Genomic DNA, 25,966 nt, shown 5'->3' with positions numbered 1-25,966 from the left:
TCTCACAAGCGCAAGGTCCCGAGTTCAATCCCTGGTACCAAAAAAAAAAAAAAAAGAATAACACAAAACTTTCCAATGAATTAAGAGAAACTAGCAGTATAAATGAAATAAATTACCATATATATTGAAGTATTTTTGAAACAATGGAATAGGTAATTTGGAGAATTATTTAAACTTCTCCCTATTTCTTATTTATCTGTCTTCTGTTTTGCTATTTGTATATTTTTTTGAGCTTCTCATATAAAAGAAACTATGCAATATTTAAGTTTGTGTATCTGACTTATTTCACTTAACATTATGTTCCCAAGTTGCATCCATTTACCTACAAACACTTCTCAACTAATATTTAATAACAATTTCATACACAATAAATTACAAAAATAGCAGTCAATTAAGAACTTTATAATTTGTAAGTAGAATAGTTATTTTTACCCAGTTAAGGACTTGGTAGTGGTGTTTTTCACTGTTAATTGAACATTTTTTTTTTTGCATCAACTATTTGCCAAACAAAATTCTAGGTCCTAGAACAATAAACAAAGTAGACAAATTTTTTGCGCTCATAGAACACACATTCTAGAAAGGAGAGAAAGGTGAATTAGATACATAGATCATGCCTTTGAGGTAAAATCTGATTGAATTTTGATAGGCACTCACCAGCTAGTAATATTGAGATTTTAAGTAAGAGGTCTAAGTGATTTTTACAGGACAAAACTTATTCTTACAACTTTATCAGGTGTATTTTTTTTTTCTGGTACCGGGGATCGAACTCAGGGTCTTGCACTTCCAAGGCAGGTGCGGTGCCAGTGAGGTAAATCCTTGGCCCCTTGTAAGGTGTACTTTATTACCTTTCTATAAATGAAGAACTAACTCAGGATAACTTCCCAAAATCAAACAGTTCAGTGGAAGAGTCCTTGCCTAGCGTATCCTGGGTTCAATTCCCAGGATCATGAGAAGTGGGGATTAGCTTCAAAAAAATCACTCATGGATTGACACAAGAAGAGAATACAAAAGAAATTTTATGATGACATTCATGTTTATGCCAGACATTTTCTGCTTGGATGAATGAGGCAGGACTTGGTTATATCTTAAAAAGTTTCACAGAAAGAGAGTTCAAGCATGAGTACACAGACTGCTCTCTGATGTTAAAATGAAGCAAACACGGGACTGTCCATAAATTAAAGACCTCCCCACAGTATACTGTTTGGATTGTAGAAGACATTGAGCCCAAAACTGTTCAACATGCAGGTACATGATGGTCAGCTAAAGGAAATCATTATAAAATGTGAATACATGAATAAGAAGGAAAGATACAGAAAGGAAGTAGGGAGGTCTTTTGCAAATGGTAAGGGGACCAAGAGATGGGGGTAATTAAGATGTGTTACATACAGTATATATACCAACTCCCCATACGGAATGTGATCATTATGTACTACAAGCATGTACTAATAAAAAATAAAAATCGAGAAAAAGAAATGTAATAAGGAAATTAAAAAGGACACATAATTTCAATGCTACTTTTTCAACTATCATTGTTTTATGTGGTAATCCTTCATAAAATCATCCTTGGAGGTGGAAATAAGCAGGTCGATGGTACAGCCAGTTGGAGAAAGTGGGTGCCGATAACCTCCACCTGGTGATCCTCTCAGACTGTGTTTTACATTCATGTGATTAGCTCAAGACCCTAGCTGAGACACAACAACTTCTGTTCTCACACTGTAGCAATGGGGGCTGCCTGGCGATGGCAGGATCAATGGGACCAGTTTTGATTAAATAGATGCCTAGAGGTCTGTTTAGGATTTCATACAAATATTAACCTCATTTTAAAACCTCAATGAAAAATATCACCCAAATTCAAGACTAATTTAATTTTTAGGAATAGAAGAAACAGTTAAAAAACCCTCCACACGAACAGTGCTGTTTAAAAAGTTTCATTGTTAGAGACACAAAGGTCCTCAAGGCTGACAGTCATCCTTCCTCATCACTGCTGCTCCAGGCATCTTCAAAAGCTGGATTTAACCGTGACTTGGTTTTAGTCTTAAAAGAAAAAGAAAAAGGAAGATCTTATTTTTCCACTTTATAATTTTAGGCTCATAATAGTTATGGAATATGCCATTATGAATAGCCATTAGATATTGTAAGAAATACTCCCTAAATACATAGAGAAGACAGTGTAACTTCACTTGAAACAGATATACCAGACTTTATCCAAATAACTTGTGTTTGTTTCAAAGTATTCACCTCACAAATATATACATACATACATACATACATACATACCATGCTGCTGTTGCTCAGGGTGTTTCTGTAACTTTCTGGAATTAGCTGGAGAAGGAGGAACATTGACATCATGGGGTTAAGACTGGGGTCTAGGGGGCCAGGGATTTAGCTCAGTGGTTCTGCCGCCTGCCTCACAAGCACAAGGTCCCGAGTTCGATCTCCGGTACCAAAAACAAAAAAGACGGGGCTCTAGGTCTGTAGTCTCACTGGGCAACTAATTATATAACTTAATCGCAGCAACTTTTCACTGTTGGATGAACTTGACTTGTACAAATAAACAAATACTGATATGTGAGAAATAGGTGTTAAGCTGAGTAATATTTCTACACCAAAAAAGTAAAGGGGATTATTAAATCATGAGGTTTCTTTGCTTATTTTTATAAGGTTGGCAAAATGTTTCAGAAACTCATCAGAAATGGTAAGAAGTTTGTAATTAGGACATAGGCTTTCCGGGGAGATTTCTCCGAAGTATAACATGCACTGGATAGTGTTTATTTAAAAAATAAGAAAGTATCACAGTACTCACAACTTAGAGCCATAACTAATAGAGGTAATCAGCAACTACCCTATAGCAGGTAACTTATCTGTGAATTATCAAATCAATTCGTTTGGGAAACCTGAATGGCTACCTTCTTATTCTTTGGCAAGGACTAAAAGGGCTTAAACATAATGGCATTATTTAAAGGTATCTGGGTGTATGAGTTAAATTTGCTTCTTATTTTGCAGCTTGTACATTTGTCAGTTTGTTCAGATCCAAAGTCCAATAATGTATCAGTTCCAAAACTATTCTTAAATTATGTTAGATGTATTGCCTTTATAACTTATAGAAATATTATATGTTAAGGGGAACCCCTACTGTGCATCTGAGCATGTTCATTTTCCTTTTGATGAACATGAAGACTCAGAATCTTCTAATTCAATAAAAAGGGAGTGTTAAAGTTCATATTCCCAGTAAATTTCCTGAGTGTCAGCTAGGGAATATGGAAAACAATATATTAATGTAGTCATTCTTTATAGAGTTAAATAGAGTACATTACTAAATCTAATGTTGGCTGTTGTCATTTAGGTGTACAACCAAAATTTCATATATCTGCTCCCAAATGTCCAGATACAAAACTATGGTCAAACCCCAGGTAACTAGCAGTAGTCCACTTATATGTAAGAATAGTATATTCAAGTCTATTCACTTATTATTATTATTTTCATCTGAATGTACTCTGAATTTCCTGTCTTTTTGAGTTGAGAACTTAACTACTAAGTTAGGTTATTTAGTGAGAGTTTGGGTTAGGTGATTCTCCTCTACTATCTTTAGAGGGTTTTAATTCTGCCTTAGATTATCTACCAAAAATGTCCCTGAACAGGTCACAGAAAGGGCAGGCCTCCTAATTTCACTATGGAATCCCAATATATAAGCTACTAAGCTTTTTGTTTCATTTGAAGACTCAATAGAAAAATAAAATTATATTTCATTATAAATTATGGTTGGTAAGGTGAGCAAAGAAACACAAATAAATAAAAATTATAATGCCTTTATATATATATATTACTATTTATAGTAGTAAAACAAAGATATGAATACATTACAGTATTATAAATATATTTTGTTGCTAAAACAATCACAAAAATATCACATTCGTGGTTAAAAGCTACAGTAAAAATGTTGTAAATAGATTTAATACACATATTACTGTTAGAGACCCCCGTGGAAAGTTTAACTACCTTCTACTACTTTGGTTTTCTCTACGTGTCCTCCTAGTAGAGAGCCAGTCTCTGCATGAAATTACTCATTTCTACCTCACTAGGTTGCTTGTTGTACTGACAGACAGTTGTGAATGTTAGGGGGGAATGAAAAAGCATGAGTTTAGAGGGAACCTAGTCCAGGTCTAAATGGAGGATTGAAACCAAAATGAACATCTGTCAGGCAGAGATATATCTTGGTAACTTTCAAATTTCTGACTGGTCATTTTTGGAAAGTTTCAGTTTTCTGTGTCAGCAGGTGACTATACATCTACCCCAGTGGTAAGTAAAACAGGTATACATTGTGTGACTCAAACTAAAGTAAGATTCTTGATGAGAAATCATATTTAAACTGTACTTTCCCTGCAAGTCACAGGCAGGCAACAAGTGATTACGAGTTACAGACAAGCTGGACTTGAGCATGACCACTTAGAAAGTGGTAGGAGAAAAAGGCAGAACCCTCAGGATATTATAAAACAGCCTGAAAATGAAATAATGAGACATATGCTTAAAGACCACAAAACTCGCTCCTATCATCTAATATTGCTCAGTTTCCTTAGAATTAAATTCCTCCTCCTAAGGGATTATATCTTGGTTGAGGGGGAAGGTAAATTTGAAAGGGAACCTACAAACAATTTTGCTTTAACTGTTCTGATATGTGGAAATACTATAAATTTGTCCTAGGGTAATATTGGCAGAGCTGGGTAATAAATGGCAGAACCAGGATTCAAACCCAGGTTTATGTACGTGTATGTGTATGTTTTATTTGTACCATGCTACGTTGCTTCCCTGGGAAACTGCAGTAGTTATTTATTTGACAGTTGAGATTAAAATATTTTTCAATATGAGTGAAACTATAAACATACACGTAAAGAATAGGTTCTTGGGCAGACAGACTTCACTACTGAGATGTGCATCATGATCACATACATATTCTACCTATATTCATAAGAATCTTTCAAACTAAGGTTTTATGAAAAAAACCTTAGCATGTACTACTTTATATTAGTACTAGAATGACTGCTTTCTTAAAGTTAAAGCATATGAATAGTGTATTTTAAAAGAAAAGGCTTTATAGTGCTAAGACTTAAATTATCAAGCTCATTTGTTTTTGTATATCTCTATTTTACTTTCTACTTGTTTTTCTTACTTTCTCATATAAAAGTTCTTTTAGATGGAGAGTTCAAACTATCAATACAATTACATAACAAGGAAACAAACCATGACTCACAAATTATCTTCATGATAAGGAATTTTGTTTTCTCATAATATTCTTTTCTCTATATAAGCCACAGTAAATTTACTTTGCATGTATTTTTATTATTTTTATTTGGTAAATGATTATTATACTTCTTAAAATGACTCACAGTGCTATGTCTTTGATTTAATATATATAGTAATTACCAAAAAGCAGTATACATAATTAAGTAATAATGCAAAATAAATGGCTAAGCTAAACTATTTGACCATATTAAACTTTCTACTGAAGAATATTCAGTCATCAAAATCAGCTGTATGCTAAAACTAATCAAGCCATAATAAAGCAAATCATACTTGTGACAAAATTTGGACACACTCATATAGTATTTGGCCAACTGCCTTCAGATTTATCAACACATGTTTTTTTCTCTCTTTCATTTGGACCAGGGTCAAAAGAAAATAATTCTCAGGCTTTTCACTGTAATAAGCCATAGGAGCTGCAAATTAAGGTATAAAATATATTTTGTCAAGAGCTGTTAGATACTATCAACTACCACACAAATTTTATTTCATGTGTTTTTTGACATAGTCCTATTTACATAAAGGAACTAAATATGTGAAAAATGTTTTTACCACATCCAATTTGTTTTATCAAGAACTTTCTTCCACATCCTTTTAAGATGTTTTGTTTTTACTATGACTTGGGTTAAGATTATCTTAAAGTGTTTCTAACTACAATATTTGTACTTCTGACTTGAAAATTATATAAACATTGCTTTAGACATTATACTTTTTATATCCTAGAAATTTAGATGTATGGGGATGATTAATAGTGCTTAGTAGAATAATCCTTGGTAGAGATATACACCTTCAGATAATCTGTTACTACTGCTTGGCATACATTTGTTTTTTAATAGGCTAATACCTAAGCCTAGAGATCATGTCTTTTTCATTTTTTCTTTACCCACTGCTCTTTATTCACACTGTCATATTTATACTGATTTATGCTCTCAGATAGATACTGTTAGTGCTACAATAAGTATAAGTTGGTAAAATTTTACAATGTGAGTGAAAGGGCTCAAAAATGTCACACATGATAACTCAAGAGATAATTTCACTTCTAGGAATCAATCAAAAAAATCAGAAATATGCACAATTTACGAAGAGATACTTTGTTTATAATAACAGAAACAAACTAATATTTCAGTTGTAATACATAAATGACAGAGCACCGTATCATTAAAAATGTTTGTAAATAGTTATTAATGACAGAAGGTTTATTGTACAATGTCAGTAAGAAAAGTAAGATATCAATTTTTGTGTCCAACCATGATACTAACTACGATAAAAAATATGCTAGGAAAAAACAAAGGTGAAGTAAATAAAAATTTGCTTATTAATTTAACTTGAGAAATTCTATATTCTTTTGATATTTTCCTAGTTTTTCCAAATGTGCTGCAACAAATTATTTTTACACTCAGGAAACAGCAAGACATGCTTTAAAAGTCTCTCCCATATAAATAAAATTTATTCCTTCTGATTTAGAAGTTATTGTACCATTTGCACAAATAATATTTACCTCATCTTCCTCAGGAAGTGGTTCATATAAGGATGGTACCCAGGCAAGAATATTACAGTCTCTGCTACCGCTATAAAGTTCCTATAACACAGAAAGCAAAAGTGATATTGTGGATCAGTTTAAAGTTGGTAGCAATCTCAAATGAACTATATCAATTTTTTAAATGATTCTTAGGTTAAATTAATTAGATTAATTCTATTTCTACTGCCTAAAAAAGTGGGCTGAAAGTTTTTTATTTTCCTAGTTTTTAAAGGTATAGTAAGAGCTTTGCTTACTAATGGTGTGAAAATTTTACAAAAATGTTTAATATCCTAGCAGTTTTACCAAGCGGTGTATCCATATAGTTCAAATGTCAGAATAGAGAAAGGTGTGTTGGGGGGAGATAGAATAAAGACTGCATTTCTGTCAATAAGGGAGGTTTAGAGACAAACTTCAAACAAGAAGTCCTGTTTCCTCCAAAACAGCTAAAACTTAATAAACAGTTTTATTTAGCTTGCTGCTGCCTAACTAACTGGCTGCTATTCAGCACAAGACAGCAAAGACTCATACTCTACTGGCTGAGTTTCCTTTACAAAAGGAAGTGTGGGCTCAGGCACACTCTGCCATGTCTTTCATACAGACATGCTGTTTGCTCTTGGCTGAACAATGCTCATCTCCCTTTCCAGCAAAACTGAAGAAACATTATATCGACTATTATTGAAAACATTCTTATGAGGTGGTTAAAATAGACACTCTCACATACAGAGGGTATAAATTACTATAACTTTTTCAAGAATAGAATCTCAGTGTATAGCCAAATTTTTATACACATTCCTAAGAAGTTATGCCAAAATCACACACAAAATTCAAATTTTATATTACCCATATTAAATTTATCATATAAAATGAAACAATTGTCAAAGAATAGAGAAATGATTATTCATAAATTAACACTGTATTCACATTATGGAATATTATGTAGCCATTAAAACTGCTTTTGAAGAACATTTAATGACTTTGGAAATACTTAGAATCTCAAGTGAAAAGAACAGGTTATAAACAAAATACTCAAAATGTTAAAAGGGAAAACAAGATATGAAACAGTAGGTTGATAATAATAAAAGGCTAAAAGAGAGAAAGGGCTAAAAGGGCAACAAAATGTTAAGTGGCCAGGCATGAGGGTACATGGCTGTAATCCCAGAAACTCGGGAGCCTTAGGCAGCAGGATGGAATGTTTGAGGACAGCCTTGTTAACTCAGTGAGTCTATGTCTCAAAACACAAAATGAATTAAAAAGACTGGGGATGTACTGAGTGCAAAAGCCCTGGGTTAAATCCCCTGTAACACACACACACACACACACACACACACACATACTCAAAAGTTGTGATTATAAAACCCTAGATGACTAAGTGGCTTTTCTTCCTCTCAAAAATACATTTCTGTATTTCTACACAAACATTTTTAATAGGCATTCTTGCCTACTTTAGAAAGCAATTATTCATTTTTATTATTGTATATCTCAAAAACTATTTGAAACAGACTATAATTAGTATTTTTTACTTCAGTGAAGGTTTTGGGTAAAGAAAAAGATTATGAAGTTTTTTTATAGGACAGATGTATAAAATTAAATATTTATCAAATTTCCAAAATAAAACAAAAAATCTAGGATATATGGTTACACTAATTGTGAATAATGCAAAGATATGTTCAGATGTTTAGTGTTCCTGAGCAATTTAGTTTTCCTGTGAAGGTAAGATATATATCCAAGACAATCTGGTTAATAAGTTTATCTAGCAATTTATAAGTACTGACACACTGAGTAGAGACAGCTGATATTCCTCAGATGTTCAGGAAAGAGCTTGGAAGAGGCAGCACTTAAGTTAGGACGGTTAACAACGAACACTTGGAGGGGTTTGAATTGAACCTTGAAGTTTTGGAGATAGATGTAGGAGTTCATATGGGGAAGTAGACTTTAAAAAAAAAGTCTCAAAATTTAAGTTACAAGCAGAGTACAAAGACATTTTTTATTCTTCAGAACCAAAAGCAAGTAGTAACATGAAGTCCTACTGCCCTTGATTATGTCACTGTATGTTACTTGCAAACAAGGACAGATTCATATATGAAATAAAATCAACCCCAGGGCGGTGGCACACACCTATAATTCCAGCACTCAAGAGGCTGAGGCAGGAGGATTGGCCAGCCTGGGGTACACAGTCAGTTCAAGCTCAGCCTTGAGACCCTGTCTCAAAACAAACAAAAAAATCAGATTCCTATTGATATATTACTACTCTCTCCCTTCTTCTCTCTCTCTTTCTTTCTTTCGCTTGCTTTGTGCTACTGGGAGTTGAACCCAGGGTCTTGTACGTTCTAGGCAAGCAACAAGCACTCTACCATTGAGTAACATCTCTGGCTCTTTAAAATTTTTTTTTCTGAGATTTTATTCACTAAATTGCTCAGGTTGGCTAAGAACTTATGATTCTCCTGTTTAGCCTCTCTAGTAGCTGAGATTAATAGGTGTGCACCATAACATCTAGCCACTACCATCTAATTCTTAAACCTCATTCAAGATTTACCCAATGGTTCAAATAATGTCCTTTATAGCAAATGGGTCCAGTTAAAAATCACATGTAGTATTATAGTTATCCTTCCTCATGTTTTCATTTGGGAACAGTTCTTTGGTCTCTTTGACTTTCTTGTCCTTGGCAATTTTAAAAATACACACTAGTTATTTAGTAAATGTCCTTCAAATTTGGCTTATCTCATGTTTCTTCATGATTAAAACTGGATGATGTGAGCTTTCAAGCAATGATAGAGTGATGTCTCATGAATGGGACATTAATCATTTGGTTAAGGTAATATACGCCAGGGTTCTTCAAGGTAAAATTAATCTTTGTAGCTATTTTATATGGTAGTAGTCTGAGGCTATATAAGTATCCAGTTCCTCAACAAATTTTTAACTCATTAATTAATTTATTTATACCAGCATAGTTTCACTGATTTCTATTTAAGTCAAAAGGTTATAATCTATTACTATCATTTTCATATCAGATTTTTATATTTATGATGGAATTACTATAATTTTATTTTGAGAGTGAATTTTGTACAATATGTAACTTGCAAAGGTATTCTTTTACTAAATGGATGCAAAAGTACTACTGTCTTACTTTTGAGATTTATAATTATTTTCAGAATCATAGTATGTTAAATAAGAACTGGAGCTTTCTGATGTAGTGAACTCTTTGAGTTCATAGCACATACAGAAATGATATTTCACAGGAGGCAAGTGGCCCCTGGTTTCGGGCTGTCCCAGCTATTCCAAGGACAGAGAGGAATCAATATCTTGCCAGATTTTTAGTCCATTTTAGGGACAGATACAAGGAAGCTCTGATTTAGTAGAGAGCAATAATTTTAGCCAGGATATCTTGGTTAAATTTTTGGGTGTATCTTTAAGGGAGGGATAGTATCCTAAGAATTTCTTTGAATATAGAATCATGTTTTGTCAATAACTATTGTAGGTTTGGGGCAAGTCATATAACCTCTCCTGAGCTTTAGTGTTCCTTTCTCAGAAACAACACTAAAAATATTTAACAACTAGTACACCAGGACACTGACTAATCAGAAGAGATACTAGAATTTCAGGAAAGGGGCTGGGGCTGGAGGTCACTTGGGGAAGATCGGTGCAATAGTTACTTAGGAGTCAGTAGGATACTTAAGTAACTGAATATTTTAATAATATTGTCATGCTATTATATACTGGCTAAAAAATCGGGCCTATATATCTTATAGCACAGTGTCTCGCACAAATTAGGTAACTGATATTAATGAATGAGTGAACAGGAGTTTCCCCAGGTGATAAAGTCCCTAGTAAAGCTCTAATAATCCATAATTTTCACTCTGTCAGTATCTAACTTTCATAAACTTCATCCTCCTTACCTACAAAACAGAGGAAATAACAACTATCTTGCTATATTAGACTCACTTAAAGGAGTACACGAGGTAATATGTGCAAATGTTCTTCCAAAAAAAACCAACAAAACCAAACCTGTTCCAAAACTAAGAGACAGAGAGGGGAGAGGGAAATGAGATGAAAAGGGGAGGGTGTCATGAAGTGCTGTGTACATGCACCAAGTACTTACTAGGATGTGATTATCATGTACTACAAACATGTATAAAATAATATATATACTTACACACACACACACACACACACACACACACACACACACAGCAGAAGGGGTCCAAGAGATGTAGGGGGTGGGGAGGAGGGGGTTAAAAAAGGAATTAAGAAATGTCATGTATATATACCAACTCCCCATGATGAGCGTAACCATTATATACTACAAACATGTACCAGTAAAAAATAAGAAATTATTATAAAAAGTGCCTGTTCTATTAGTAATATGAAAATATTAAACAAACAAAAGCCACAGGAATGCATGAGTTGCATTAATACAGTGTCATACTTTTATCAGCCACTGGCAGAAAAAGGGAAGAAATAAAATCCCAGACATATCCACATATACATAAACTACGATATACTACATTGAGATTAAATATTGATATTTAATTTTTTTACCCAAGAGACTCCAAGAAAATATTTCATTTCATCAGAGATTTTCAATGGCTAAATGGAGCCCATACACAAAAGACAGAAAATTTATCCCAGTTGTACAGTATTTTCTTGAGTCATACAGACATCTTATGTTACCTAAAATCAAGGCTATAGCATTCTCTGTTAAATAAATTTCAGTTAAATATGCATTAGAAATATAACCCTGCAGAGTGAAATGAAAATTTACTCTTTTATACACAACCAATCTAGCAAGCTAGCTACTTAAACATTTTAAATCCCCTTAAGTATCATTCTTACCTGGAAATTTGACTGAAATACACAGCAGTCAACACTTTTATAATGTCCCTTAAGCATAGTTATCTGTTCTCCTGAGTAAACTGTATAAACAGCAATGGTGCTACCATATGGGACAAAAACAAATTCTGAACTGCAGCCACAGGAAACAGTGAATTTCAATCCTTTTTTACTGTTGTTACAAACTTTTCCATAGTTTACCTATGGGATTAAAATAATAAAATTACTAATTTCTTAAATCTAGATTAAAAAGACAGACTGAAAGAAACACTTTCTTCAAATATTATAATCTTCTATAGAAAGGGAATTAAATTTAAACAAAATGTTCAATATCTTAACACAAACAAGGGCCAATGACATGAGTGTGCATTTCATATAAGAGGAAATACAGTGGGAAAACCACAAGGACAAATGTTCATATGTTAATCTTAAAAGAAATAAAAATGTTGGGCCAGGGATTTAGCTCAGTGGTTTTGCCGCCTGCTGAGGCGCAAGGATCCGAGTTCAATCCCCGGAACCAAAAAAAAAAAAAAGAAATAAAAATGTAAACTAAGGCAATCTTAAAGAATCATTTTAGACTGGCAGAAAAATTCTTTTAAGGGGTGCTGGGAACTGAAACCAAGTAGGTACTCTATCACTAAGCCTCGATCCCTGGTTTGACAAAATTTTAATAAACATAAGATGTTCAATATTGGCAAAAGTGAGGTAAACATGTTTGTAGCATTGTATTTTAGCTATTTCCCATTTATTATGCAACAAACGCAAAGATATTCTTTTGTGGGAGGGAGTGCCTTATAAATAACCTCTTACTCTTTTCATTAAAAAATTTAATTGTGGCAAAAAACCATAAAATTTTCCATCTTAACCATTTTTAGGAGTATAGTTCAGTGGCAGTTGGAACATTCACACTGTTGTGCAATCATTACCATGGCCCATCTCAAGAACTCTTTGTTATCTTGCAACACTACTCATTGAACCACAAAGGGGATCTTATCCCTAGACTTAGTAATTGTTCCCCAAAGCTCGTCTTCAGGAAATAATTAAACAGCATAAAGTAATATGCCCTGAGAAATGCTCTACAAAGGTAGCATTATCTATTATAAAGGCAAAGCAACTGAGAATGGATCTGTGTTCCTCATGTTACATTAACTTTATGTTTCATAGAAATCATATGAAAACTTTGCAGGAAATAAGGATAAAGGCTAAGTATAAAAAAAGCACAGAACATAGAGTATGTGTACTATAATTTCAAATTTATGTAAATAATTATGTAAATGTGATAAAATTAAAATTCTGCATTTGTACATAAAACGGGAAGTCTGTAAACTCAGATGACAAGCATCGCCAGAGCAGTCAGACATGCAGACTTCCAGGCCTCTCCCCAATATTACTGAAGGAGAGTATTTATTTTTACAAAATCCCCAGGCAATCTGTATGTGTATCAAAGTCTGAGAAGTTTTGAATTAAAGAAATTGACAGGTTTACTTCTTGCTGATAATTAAAACCAATAATTAATCATTTGGGAATTATGGCTATGTAGATCACCAAAATTTTCCTCTGTGGCTAATATTAGACTTTAAATGGTGTTTGCCTTTCTCTCTTTTTTAAAGGTTGGGTGGAAGTATGTGTGGGCATATATACAAATAGAAACATTGAGGCCCAAATGGATATATGTGATAAACTGTGGATATTGTACTTGGCTTACCTACCCTTTAACATTTAACAGAAATGAGTGCAAGCATTTAAGTACTCCATAGTAGCAGTGATATAGCTACTATGGTCCAGTATAAGTAATGATTTTACCTTTGAGTCTCATTCTCCTAATTTGTTAAATGGAAATAATGTTACTTATCATAGAGTTATTGTGAAAAAGCAAGTGAAATAATGCATCTGAGAGCACCTGGGATATAGTCATTAAGTCTTCAAATTTATTAATTCCTACACATTTTAAAATTTAGCATTCCCTCACTTGTATTTGTTGATTCTACATGTATAATAATTTGTAGAATGATATGGAGGGAATGGAGACAAAGCACAAAATACTTCTGAACTAGCAATCCTCTGTTCCTGCTGGAAAAATTATAAACTGCTAGACTGTTATGGCCTTATTCACATTTGTTTATCATCTATCTGCAAAATTATATTCTATCCACTATACTATTCCTTCCCAAATGCACATGGAATGTGTTGAACAGGTTTAAATACAGAACTAGCTTACTAACTTTAACCTTAAGGCTTTCCTTCTCCAATTCATCCTGTCATTTAATGTCATATTAATCTTTCCAAATCACTACCATGATCAAATCACCTGTGGACTCAAATGAAGTTCAAATAAAAGATTAAGAAAGGAAGAGCTCTACCATTTACTAAGTGCTTAATATGTCACCATTTTATAAATATAAATGCTCACCATAAAAAGTAGCCTGTGCTGGCACTGGCATAAAAGCAGACACATAGACTGATGTAATATAATTTAGGACCCAGAAATAAACTCACACATCTACAGCCATCTGATTCTTGACAAAGGTGCCAAAAATTTATGTAAGAGGAAAGACAGCATCTTTAACAGTGGTGATGGAAAAACTGGACACCCACACATAAAAGACCAAAACTGCACCCGTAACTCTCACCTGATAAAAAAATCAATTCAAAATGGACAAAAAAACCTTGATAGAAATCCCCAAACTTTGAAACTATTACAGGAAAACACTGGTGAAACTTTAAAAGATATTGGAAAAGGCAATGATTTTCTAAATAGGATTCCAGTAGCCCAGGAAATAAAAGCAAGGATTGATAAATGGGATTATATCAAATTAAAAAGCTTTTGCACAGCAAAGAAAACAATCAACAGAGTAAACAGATAATTTGTAGAGTAGGAGAAAATCTCTGCCAGATGTTCATCTGACAGAGGGTGGTATCCAGAATATATAGAGAATTCAAAAATCTTAATATCAAAAGAATGGGTAATTCAATCAAAATGAGCAAACAATATCAACAGACACTTCTCTAAAAGACAAATAGCACCCCCCAAAAAAGTGAAAAAATGCTCACTATCTTCAGCTTTCAGAATGGAAATCAAAACCACATTGAAAATGGATGCATCTTGAGGTGATACTCTTAAGTGAAATAAATAGGACACACATGTGTAAATACTGAAGTTTCTCTGGTGTGAGAAACTGAAAGTGTAAATGAGGACCAAAATGTATAATAGATAATGTGAAATAGGAAGAAAAGGTCCAAAGGGGAAGGGGGGAAGGGAAGTAGAGCAGGTAGGGGACAAAAAAAGGGAATGGAAAAAATATAAGAAAAGGAAACAACAGTCTTTGTAAATAGGGAGGGGCAGAGGGGTTGACAGGAGGGCAGGGGAATGGGGAAAAAGATATACCACGTACAGGTACAAATTCCTAATGATGAATGTCATCATATTGTATCATATATGTATGTGCCAATAAACTTAATGAATTAAAAAAAAAACCAAAAAGCCACACTGAGATTCCATTTTACCCCAACCAGACCAGAATGGCTATTATCAAACACACACACACACACACACACACACACACACACACACACGATGCAGAGAAAATAGAACTCTTATACACTACTGGTGGGTATGTAAAAGTAGCCTAAAGAGCAGACTACTTTTGGCCATGATGCCTTAAACGTGGTATTTAAGTCAAGCTTTGAAAAGTTTTTGATAGGCAATGAAGATTTTTTTTAGATTTGGTATAGAATAATGACAAATCCAACTCACTATCTCATAGTCTCTTTTGTTGCCTCAGAAAGATGTACATTTAAATCACTAGGTAAAAACCTAAAGCGACACAGATTCCATCACAAGGCAATTTATTTTATTGTCAAATAGGTATCAGCATAATAATAACCTTTTCCAGATAATATTTATTGAATATCAACATTTGCTGTACCAGATAATGTAATACTGTGTTTCCTCAAATCAATACTATTAGATAGGCAGCATAACATTCAGAAAGGCTAAGCAATTTGATCAAGGTCTCTTAGATAGTAAAATGATGGAAATCAATTTGAATCTAGATTACATTATATAGGTTAAGTACAGGGTGTTCTGCGAGCATCTTAGCTAGATTAGAAGAGTTAACGAGAGGTTGTGCCTGAGATGAATCTTGAAAGCTGAGAAGAGTATTTTAAAGCAAAGGCAGCAGTCCGTGCAGCAGAATGAAAGAACAAGGGAGCATGGTATAGTTAAAGACCTCCTTGGAGTTCAGTATGGCTAAGACAGGGACACATGGAAGAGGGGCAGGGAATAAAGCTGGTGAGGTAGAAGGCACAATTTATGAAGGCCTGTTATACAACAGGCAAAAGCATTCAGTTTTAGTGATCTGAAACCATAGAGGAATCAATGAGTTCCACGGGGAGACACATTTAGGATAGTTAGAAGGATAGTAGAGTAAGTAAATAGAGAGGTGAACCCAGCTGTGAGGCCGGAAAGCCAGACATGAAAAAAACGAGGAATTAGTAAGATTTGTGCTTGTTTTAATAGCTTCATAAATGACAGGCATGAATAATAGGCTCCCAGTTTCGGGACTTTATCACTCACAAGATGATAGTGCAAGTAACTAAAACAGTAAAATCAGAAGGCCTACTGTGACTATTTTTTCTTTTCTTGTACTAAAAGCTGGTACTTTCTGAACTTTCCTGGCCGGTACTTGTTATATACTCTTACAGCAATGGTCTCCAGAGTGTAGCTCACAAACCACAGAGAATTTGCAACATGATCCATTAAGATAAGATGTGAGAGAAAATATGAAAGTTTCTATTTCATTTTTTATCCAAAACATAAAGAATTAAGCTTTACTAAATTTAATATATAGACTAATAGTATTTGTATACAATTTAGGATTATACATATACTAGAAGTAGGTTCTTACTACCTGTTTTCAAACTAATAAAGGTACTGCTAATAAGGCAAAATATACTATAAAAATAGTTTACCATTTGTGATATATGCCTTACAATTAGCAGGTACAATACTACTTTTGGCATACTTCTATTTCACTGTTATAATTACTTCCTTGGTACACAATAGTCCCAATTTACAAATAAGGGCATGAAAAGTCTAAACATTGATTAAAATCCTCAATTACTAAAGGGGAACTGGAATTCGGCAGGACTAGAATTTGTTTCTTGTTCTGACAACTCTTTAAAAATGTAAAGATAGCATGTTTCCTCTCAGAGTAATCATTTTTGGGCATTGCCTCAATCTTTCCTCTAACTGTCTTTTGTAGGTAGGTTTCCGGGCTACCACAGCATGAATGGCTTTTACTTTGATCAAGTTCATTGAAAACTGTATTATCCATTTTAAATATACTATTTGAGCTATGGACTTACTGGCAAAAACCCTTAGGGCATGTTTTACCCTTAAGAAGGCAAAAAAAAAAAGGGAACAAAACCCTGTTAAAAATTTATATATATTCAGTACTGTTTATTTATATTTATTATATTAAACCTTGACACATGCAGGGCTATTTTTCCACTCCAATGTCTTTAGTGGTTTTCCATCTTACCCAGAGAAATGCTTAAGCCTTTACACAGGGCTTCAGGGCCTATGTGCTCTGGCAGCCTGTTCTTTCTGTTCTTTATACCCTGTTACTCTCTCTATTCCAATGCAAGAGCCTCCCACCTGTTCCTTGGGTATCCCATGCATGGTACCACTAATCTGTACTTTTCCCTTCCTCTACCTAGAATGCACTCCCTCCCAAATAACTGATGAGTCCTCATTTTTTTGGTCACTTTCTCAGTGAGGCCTACCCTGACTACCCTATGAAACATAGCAACTCCAACTTCCCAGTGTTTGCTATGCTCCTTTCTTTGCTTTGCTTATCTTCATAGGGCTCATCCTATCTAACATAATTTATCTTTCTATTCATCTACTGATTAATTGATGCCTTTTATCCTCTCCTTGGAAGAGAAGATTCCTGAGAATAAGCCTTTTCTGTGTTTTGTCCACAGCTATGTCATGCTTCCGGAAAATAAGTAAGTACTCAATAAACATTTACTTTAAAAAATGAGGGGAGGTGGACCATGTGACCCCTTCAGGGGTATGGTACAATATAATGAATGAAAGACACTAAACTATGTGTCACAATGCCTGGGTTTGTAGCCGGAGACATAATAGAGAGTGGTCTCAAAAAGATGATGTTGAGGGTTGTGTCCACTGAGGGCATAGCTCAGTGGTGGAGCATCTGTCTAACAGGTGTGAGTCCATGGATTCCATCCCTAACATAGGAAAAAAAGTATGCAGGATCACAAAACTCTGAAATAACGCAGATATAAACAATTTTGTATTAGTATTAAAAATCAAAGTGAGACCTAGGATATTTTAAAGAGAGTTACTGGCTACAAAGGATGAATAGAGAAGGGAATATGATTAATATTAATACCTACAAACACACTTTAAGGGAGTCTGGGTATAATCAATGTTGCAGTAAGGATGGAATCTAGGATCAAACTCTGTTGCTTTCTAGTTGTATAAACTTAGGCAAGTTACATAAGCATTTTACATCTTGTTTTCCTCTTGTGTAAAATGAGTATTATAACAGAAATTACCACCACAGTGTTGACAAGGTATGTTCTAGAATATATATTATATGGTAATTATTATCAGTATTGTATCTTCATGTAAGCTTTCAATAAATAATAGCTATTTTTATCATCAAATTATAAACTTTTGTTAGCTTATTCAGAAAGTTGCTAAACCATATGTATACCTGGTAAGGACTATAACACACATAAATAAGTAACTAGAAATTATCTGCCACTGAGAGAGTCTAGCACTTTGGGACTGAAGGTGTAGCTCAGTAGTAGAGTGCTTGCCCAGAGTGCTTGAGGCCCTGGGTTCAATCCCCAGCACTGCAAATAAATAAATAAAAACAAAAAGCTAACAATTTTAAAATAGGCTTATTTCAGTATTAAATAAAATGCTATATTTTGCTAATCTAATATTCATTTGTGGTTTTGTTTATAAGTCATTTATACTATAGAATTAACTTTGTAACTTTTATTTATATCAATAGTTCTTCATTTTTTATTCTTTCCCCAAATACCTGAGCAATATGGCATGCTACCATTAGGATCAGTGCCACAGTAAACAATGCTTCTCCACTAAGTGGAAGGAATGTAGCTGGGGTGGGTTGTTCTGACCTAGTGAGAAAATAGGTATTTTTAAGAAAACAGCTATGATTTAAAGGCAATAAATGGAGTTAAATCCACAGAGAAACATGTCACAGATCCTTTTTTTACTATATGTCCAAAAAAGTACACGAAAATCTCTTACTAGTGTATTTTCTCCACTGGAACTATTCCAGAGCCTCATTCGATTATCTGTACCAACAGTTAGGAGGTGAAGCCCATCGCTTGTAAAACATAAGCCATTAACTTTCCCATTATGAGCAGTGTTTGCTGCAAAGAAAAATACAGTTCAGTTTATCTTTCCCTATATTCAGCAAATATTTAATGCTAAATGATATATTAATTTATTAGGGGACAACTAACTTATTAAGTTATTTAAAAGTACAAGATGGTTATATTTTAAATTAACCAAACTTTCAGATTATTTGAATTTGAGAAACTATATAAATCAGAATCATAAAAATGGAAGAAAACAGGAAAACCAACAGGAAAAGACCTTGCCAAATACAATTTTTCAGCAAGTAAGCTGTGCTATCAAATTCAATTAAATGCATAACTTAACACTAAAACTTTAAACATCTTTTATCCCTTATAAATTCTTTCCATTTCTACATGAACTATTACAAATTAATAATACTAGTGTTTTCCATCGCTGAAGAGTTTAGCAGAAAAAGGAAAACCGTTCCACCTTCGATCAAAATTTATATTCCTTTCAAAGTGAGAAATCTTGAGAAAGCATAATTCCTAATAGCCTGATTAATTTAAAAAGAACTTCAAAAAAAATCATGTTTTATGTAGCTCATCCTAATATATTTCTAGTCCGCAATTAGATCTAAGTGAAATTTTCTACTCAGGAATTAAATTCTATTATAAAATGTAATTGAGACACATTGTTACAAGGATTGCAGCTCACTCATGAATTGCCATTTTTATGCTGACACAATGGCAATACTGTTAACTATTTCTGTAATTTATTGGGGCTTCCTATTTGGCATTGAATTTGTATGGTTAACCTCACTGGGGGAAAAAATCAGTAAAGCAAGTTAATCCAGAAAAGTTTCTCTTTGAAAATTTGGAGGCAAAAGAAACTGCTATACTTTTTAAAAAATTTATCTTTATTAGTATATGTTTGCAGTACAAAATGATTACATTCATTATACATAACATATCTTATACTTTTTACATCCCCTTCACCCCCCACTCCTTCTCCTTTCTTCACCTGTTACTTGTATCTTGGAGAAACACAGCAGAATTTAGTTAAAGTAATTCATGCTATATGCCTGTTAGGGTTTAGATCTAAAATATCCTCCATAAGTCTCACGTTCAGAGGTAGAACCTGGCCAGAAGGGGTGGGTCACTAGGGGTGTGACTTGGGAGGGTGTATTTTCATCTAGGGATCTTGCCTTGTAGCTCTGCTTTCTGGCTTCTATATGGTGAACTGCTTTCTGCCATGCCATTTATCCCTTGTAGCCACCTAGGCATGGACTGTAGCCACTGAAACTGTGAGCCAAAATAAACCTCTTCTCCTTTCAGTGGTATGTGTCAAGTATTTTGTATCAGTGACAGGAAAGTGACTAAAACATGCCTTAAAAAATCCCTAACGTTCATAATTTGTCAATATACACTTCTTCTTCTTCTTATTATTATTGCAGAACCAGGGATCTATCTCAGGACCTTGTGTTTGTCAGGCAGGCACGGTACCACTGAACTATATCCCTGGCCCTTACAAGGTAATGAGAGGTATAGATTCTTTTTCTTTTTTTTTTTTTGCCAGTACTGGGGATTGAAATATATGTTTACTGTTTGGCTTCAATTTAAAAACCTCAACATAAAAATACTATCATTGTTGTGTATCATATTTATATAATCTTCATTACCTGATTCAGCAGCTTGTGACTTTTCTCCATTATTTTGATCAAGAGTAATCAAACATCCTGATGCTCTCCTCACATCCCATAATTTTACTCTACTGTCAGCACTGAGAAGAAATAAATGTTACACTGTCAATATGTTGCTAGGATAGCAATTGTACCCCTCACCCACTCTTCTAATATTATGGCACACAGAGATTCCATTATATTAGCACCACTGTATTCATACAATTGGGTTGTTTTATTTTGCCTTTTCAGCAAATATTCAACACTCAACAACTGCATAAAAGTGTGAAAAAACATGAAGGAATGATAACCTTTTGTTTTTAAATCACAAGGACAAAATTGTGTTGCTCTTTATGTTGTTTTTAATTACATGAGCATCTTTTCCCCAAAGGTTCTGGCAAATTTGTTACTATATCATTTCTATTGTTATTATTCAAATGCTGTTTAGACAATCAGTTAACTAATTTCACTTTAATAATCTTTTTGGGTTGGGGATATAGCTCAGTGGGAAAACTTATCATACAAGAAGCCCTGAGTTCAATCCCCAGCACTGCCAAATTAAAAAAAAAATCTCTTTGGCATGAGCTTGGTATTTTAACTTTTCATATAAAAAAACCAAGCAAGGTGCAAATGAAGATAATATATTTTCATTCAGTTTCTTGTACTCAAGTCATTCTTTGCCAGTTAAATCAGAACTACATTTAATGTCTACTAGAAATTATACATTTATGTTCATCTGCTTTCAAGTAAGCAAAAAGAAAGGCAAATAAATCCATGATCACACATCAATTTCTAAGCTATTCCTAAAGAAAACAATGCCCAGAAAGTCCATATGCCCTTAATCAGTTCAAGTCATGGTATCATGTCTTTACAAAGACCTCTACAGTATTCTAACTCATTGAGTTTTTCATGTTATTTTAATGAGAGGGCTTTATATTACATTTTATGAGCCCATTTTTCATTACACACACACACAGCTTATTCACTGCTATAATCATGATTCTTTTTACAGACCACCATCAAAGCTAGCAATGGGAATAGTCAGCAGAAAGCTAATATGTCCCATTCTCGGGTTGGTTTTCTTTTGTTTTTGGCTGAAGAAAATGTCTACAATGGGAAGAGTGAGAATTTAAACCTCTTCTGAAACAGCTTAGATTTGGACATATCCAACTGTTAATATTGGTTACTAGGTCCATTTTAGTCCTGATTCAAATTCCTGAAGGAATTCTAAGAAGTGAATGCCTCTCAGCTCCCCTCTGATCTAGGGAAAACCAAGTGAAGCACAAAGTATAATATAAATCCACCCAAGCATGAACCCACAACCACCACCTAGCTCCTCACCTTCATACCTCTCTAGCCAACCTTTTTATTGCTAGATTCTAGACCTTACTACTTCAGAAATCATGTTTCAACATCACATTCTGCAAACTATTAACAGAAGCTTTTGGGGTCTAACCTGTGAGGAGGGGTGGCACCTTAAAAAAATCCAGACACAAATCTTTATTAAAATGCTTATCTTAAAATAGCAATTGGGGATGCAGCTCAGTGGTGGAGTGCATGGTAAAAGTGTATGAATCCCTGGATTCAATCTCCAGCACACACACACAAAATTATACCACAATCTTTGGCTATTACTTCCTGTTTCTTGTTTTTTAATTTTCTTACTCTGACATGCATATTTTTGTCTCATTAGGTCCCTTCTACAGGCTGTTTTGTGATTTATTTCTTTCCTTATACTCATGACTTCAACAATTTTTAGGCATAGGTATTACATAGTCTCCTTAAATTGAAAATTGTTATGTCTATGTAATCTGATGTTTTGTTTTCTGTGGCTTAGTAGAGCTGCAGTTTACATATTCAATTGAGCACAACTCTCCAGCAATCCTATGTGTCCCTACTCAGCTTCTTCTCTGGTTCAATCTGTTATTGTAGATCTTTATTACCTTCCCCTAAAATTGCATCTTCACTTCCATATTTCCACGGACAGTATCAAGTCTTACTCAATTAAAAAACAACTGAGGTCATCAAGTTTGCATTTCTTGAACTTCTCTGACAAAGCAACAAAATTAACTGGATTCAATCCTACCCTTTCCTCCTTTTATTTAGTCTCACAGTACCCTTCCTGTGTCAACTCAGTGTCAACCCTCTGTCTAGACCTAAATACCTCTCCCCTCCTGTCTATTTGGTGGGATACAGCATCAATCATTCCCTCTATTTCTTATCTTCACCTATTTTTCTCTACTGGTACTTTCTTCTCTGCAAATAAATATGCAATACACTTCCCTCCAACAAACAATTTCCCCAAACTTTGATACTTCTTTCCTTTCCTATATTACACCTACCAAAAATGTATTTTTCAGGATGCCCTCTCATCACTGATTTTTCCCTCATTAAATTGGTAGCTTCCCAAAGTTTGGTTATCTCTGTGACTCTAGTACAAAGGTTGGCACAAGGTAAGCAGCCAGTAAATATCAATAAATTGAAATCAATGAATAGATGAATATTTTCTATCAGATTCAAAATAATTCTGGTTTAAAGAAAAGGAATAGAAAAATAACTTTTAAAATCAACACAGTGCTATCCTTTGTGTCCAAAATTGACATAACACAATGACTTACTAGTAGTCCTAGTTGATTTGCATTATTACATAGTCTCATGTTTTCTTATTATTCTAAAGGTGAAAATCTTTAAGATGGATAGTATTAGGATTATAATGTGAAGATTTCTTTTGATGATATGAATTAATATGCATGTTTAAAATGTAGTCTTTTAAAATGTTTATTAATTACTAGTATTAATTTAAAAACCAAATAAGCTACATTTTACCTGGCAGTTGCCAAGATATGATCATATCGTGGTGACCAGGAAACTGCCAATATTTCTTGTTTGTGACCTGCAAATACAACTGTGTGAAAATTCTCAATAAAACACTTGAAAAATCAAAAGATAAAAGTTTCAGAAACATTTCCTAGTTATGAAGAAAGTATAAAGTGATTAGATATGTTCATCATTTTTGTCATGTTTATAATAATTTCTTTTCAAATCCTAATGTGAAGTCTGTGGGGATATTTTTACCACATGGTATATGAGGACTGGTTTTGTTTGGAAAGGTCAAGTGAGTGCTTTTTGAACAATTTAGATGTTAGCCTATGTTTCTATAATATAAACTCATTGGAATAACATATAAAATAAACAGCTTAAAGAAATAAAAATATTTTCCAATTTTTCATAAGGTTATAACAGAAAAAAGAATTGTTGATTATAAAAAACCATTTGTATATAGTAATTTCTTTTTCTAGAAAGTACAGGTGGCAAGTTCATAGGATAAATGATTTCAACATTTTAATTCAGCTTTACCTAACCAAAATATTCAAATCAGGAATTTTTATCTACCTAGATTATACCAATAGAAATTCATAATAATATTAAAAATAGTATCCATCTCACCAAGTTTTCTTGATAATTTACGTTTCATAGAGATGAATAATAATGTGTATTTCTGAATTATATTTAATGTTTTCATTGTTCAGAATTAAATGATTTAATACTGAATAAAAGGTAGCAAAAATAATTTAAATTAGCATATCTTTTCCAAAGAATTTCAACATTGTTTTCTGAAATATTTATACTGAGAAAAAAATGCACTTAAATATTAAGAACATCAGAACAATATTAAACAATGTTTAGGGCCAAATGTACTGATATAAGTTTCCGTAGTAGTTTGTTCTTTTAAAGGTTGAGATAAAACAAGGTTTTGAGTTAGATCTATTTTTCATTTCTTTTGAACTTCCCCTACAGCCATTGTTCATATAAATGTCCCCTCAATAGTCCAATTTTGTAAGAATAATGCACAGAAGAATCTTTCTTTCCCTGTTGACTTTTAACAACTAGCACAAAATACATTAGTCATGTCACTTACAAAGAATACATTGTTAGTAATGATTCTTTCTATTGATTGGTTTACTCAAAGTAGTAGTTGTTTCAATTAAAAAAAATACCCTGTAGAATGTGCGAACAGGATCCAGATTTTAAGTCACAAAGTTGTACTTTGGGTCCTCTAGTACCAACTGAAAAAACAAAACCAAAAAAGTGGTTTAATACAATTTTAGTCATCAGCAAAAGGAAACAAACATACCACTTAGAAATCATGACATTTCACTGCATGCACTCAGAAATAAAAAACTATATGCCAAAAAATACATTTTAAATAGTCATTAATGCTTACAACTAGAAAAATTATTTTGGGCTGGGGATTTGGCTCAGTGGCACTGTGCCTGGCTCACAAGTGCAAGGTCCTGAGTTGGATCCCCAGTACCCCCCCCAAAATTATTTTAATTGAAATTACACTTTAGTAGGAAGAGAAGTCTATTATTGCATTTTTAAAAATTTTGAAATAGAGATTTGCAAGAAGTTACAAAGCTAGTAGAGAGAGGTCCAGGGAACCTTCACTTGAGTTCTCCTAATGATCCTATATTAGGTAAATGAAGTACACTGAACCCTCAAGGGGCGACTGGCCTGACATATGAACAACTTAGGTTAATTAGGTTAATGGAAGATTCATCTGCCTCTTGTTATCTATAGCGTGTACCCAGGTAAACATCCAGATCTCAGCTGTTCTGACTTGGTTACAACCAGCTCTTGGAACAGATCAAGTTTGTAAGTCAAGGGTCCATGCTATAATGTCAAAACCAGGGTATTTATATGGGAAATTAAATATGTATTATAGTTCTATGACATTTTATCACCTTAAATCATTTTATTTTAATAGCTTAGATTTCCAAGTTAATGATACACTTCTAGTTTTAAGTACAGTAATAGAGTCACAAAAAATCTGGACACAGACTGAATGGACCTCCAAGACAAGTTAACTAATTCTTAACAGATAAAGCAGCTGACCCCTGTTAAGAGATTGATGCATAGCCACAGAAATAATGCGATCACAGTAAGCAGACACGATAGCAGAAAAACACTGCTTATTTCTCATGAGAAATAATTTTTGTTGCAAGAGCTTTTCAATCACAATCTTAGGGATAGAAATAATTTTCTTGTTTTATTGCATCAAATTGGAAACATTTCCAAATTTTGTTTGGGAAAAATTTTGGAAATTTAGTGATTTAAAGGTAACTCCTTAGGGAACAGAAATATGCTTTATCTTTTAATCCTAGCCATTAGCAAAGTGCCTGACTTGCAAACATTTGTTGAACTAAATATAAATAATGTCATTCTTTATAAAAAAAGTTTTGATCTTCAATTCAGCTAATTAAATGTAAAAAAGAGAAAG

At 33.6% G+C, this 25,966-nt stretch overlaps 1 protein-coding gene across 12 annotated transcripts in view; it reads right to left on the bottom strand.

Moving 5' to 3' along the window:
• Window positions 1-998: 998 nt before the first annotated feature.
• Ercc8 (ERCC excision repair 8, CSA ubiquitin ligase complex subunit) overlaps window positions 999-25,966 on the bottom strand; it is a 74,235-nt gene continuing 49,267 nt past the window's right edge. For 6 of the 12 annotated variants that reach the window (XM_004862894.3, XM_087189576.1, XM_087189579.1 and 3 more), the window contains 7 exons: window positions 24,684-24,752; window positions 23,512-23,590; window positions 20,686-20,786; window positions 18,954-19,078; window positions 11,645-11,842; window positions 6,794-6,874; window positions 999-2,034 (listed from right to left, as the gene is read on the bottom strand). In XM_004862894.3, the coding sequence (XP_004862951.1) occupies window positions 1,966-2,034; window positions 6,794-6,874; window positions 11,645-11,842; window positions 18,954-19,078; window positions 20,686-20,786; window positions 23,512-23,590; window positions 24,684-24,752 (722 nt within the window). In that variant the 3' untranslated portion in view covers window positions 999-1,965. The remainder of the gene's footprint in view (window positions 2,035-6,793; window positions 6,875-11,644; window positions 11,843-18,953; window positions 19,079-20,685; window positions 20,787-23,511; window positions 23,591-24,683; window positions 24,753-25,966) is intronic. The other 6 variants (XM_004862895.3, XM_087189581.1, XM_087189582.1 and 3 more) reach the window with 3 other exon arrangements.

Source organism: Heterocephalus glaber, unplaced genomic scaffold, assembly GCF_053883595.1.
Source record: "Heterocephalus glaber isolate CG9 unplaced genomic scaffold, H.glaber_assembly_v1.0 deba00001543, whole genome shotgun sequence".
NCBI lineage: Eukaryota > Metazoa > Chordata > Mammalia > Rodentia > Bathyergidae > Heterocephalus > Heterocephalus glaber.
The sequence above is the reverse complement of the archived record's forward strand: the minus strand, read 5'-3'. Positions and strand labels throughout refer to the sequence as shown.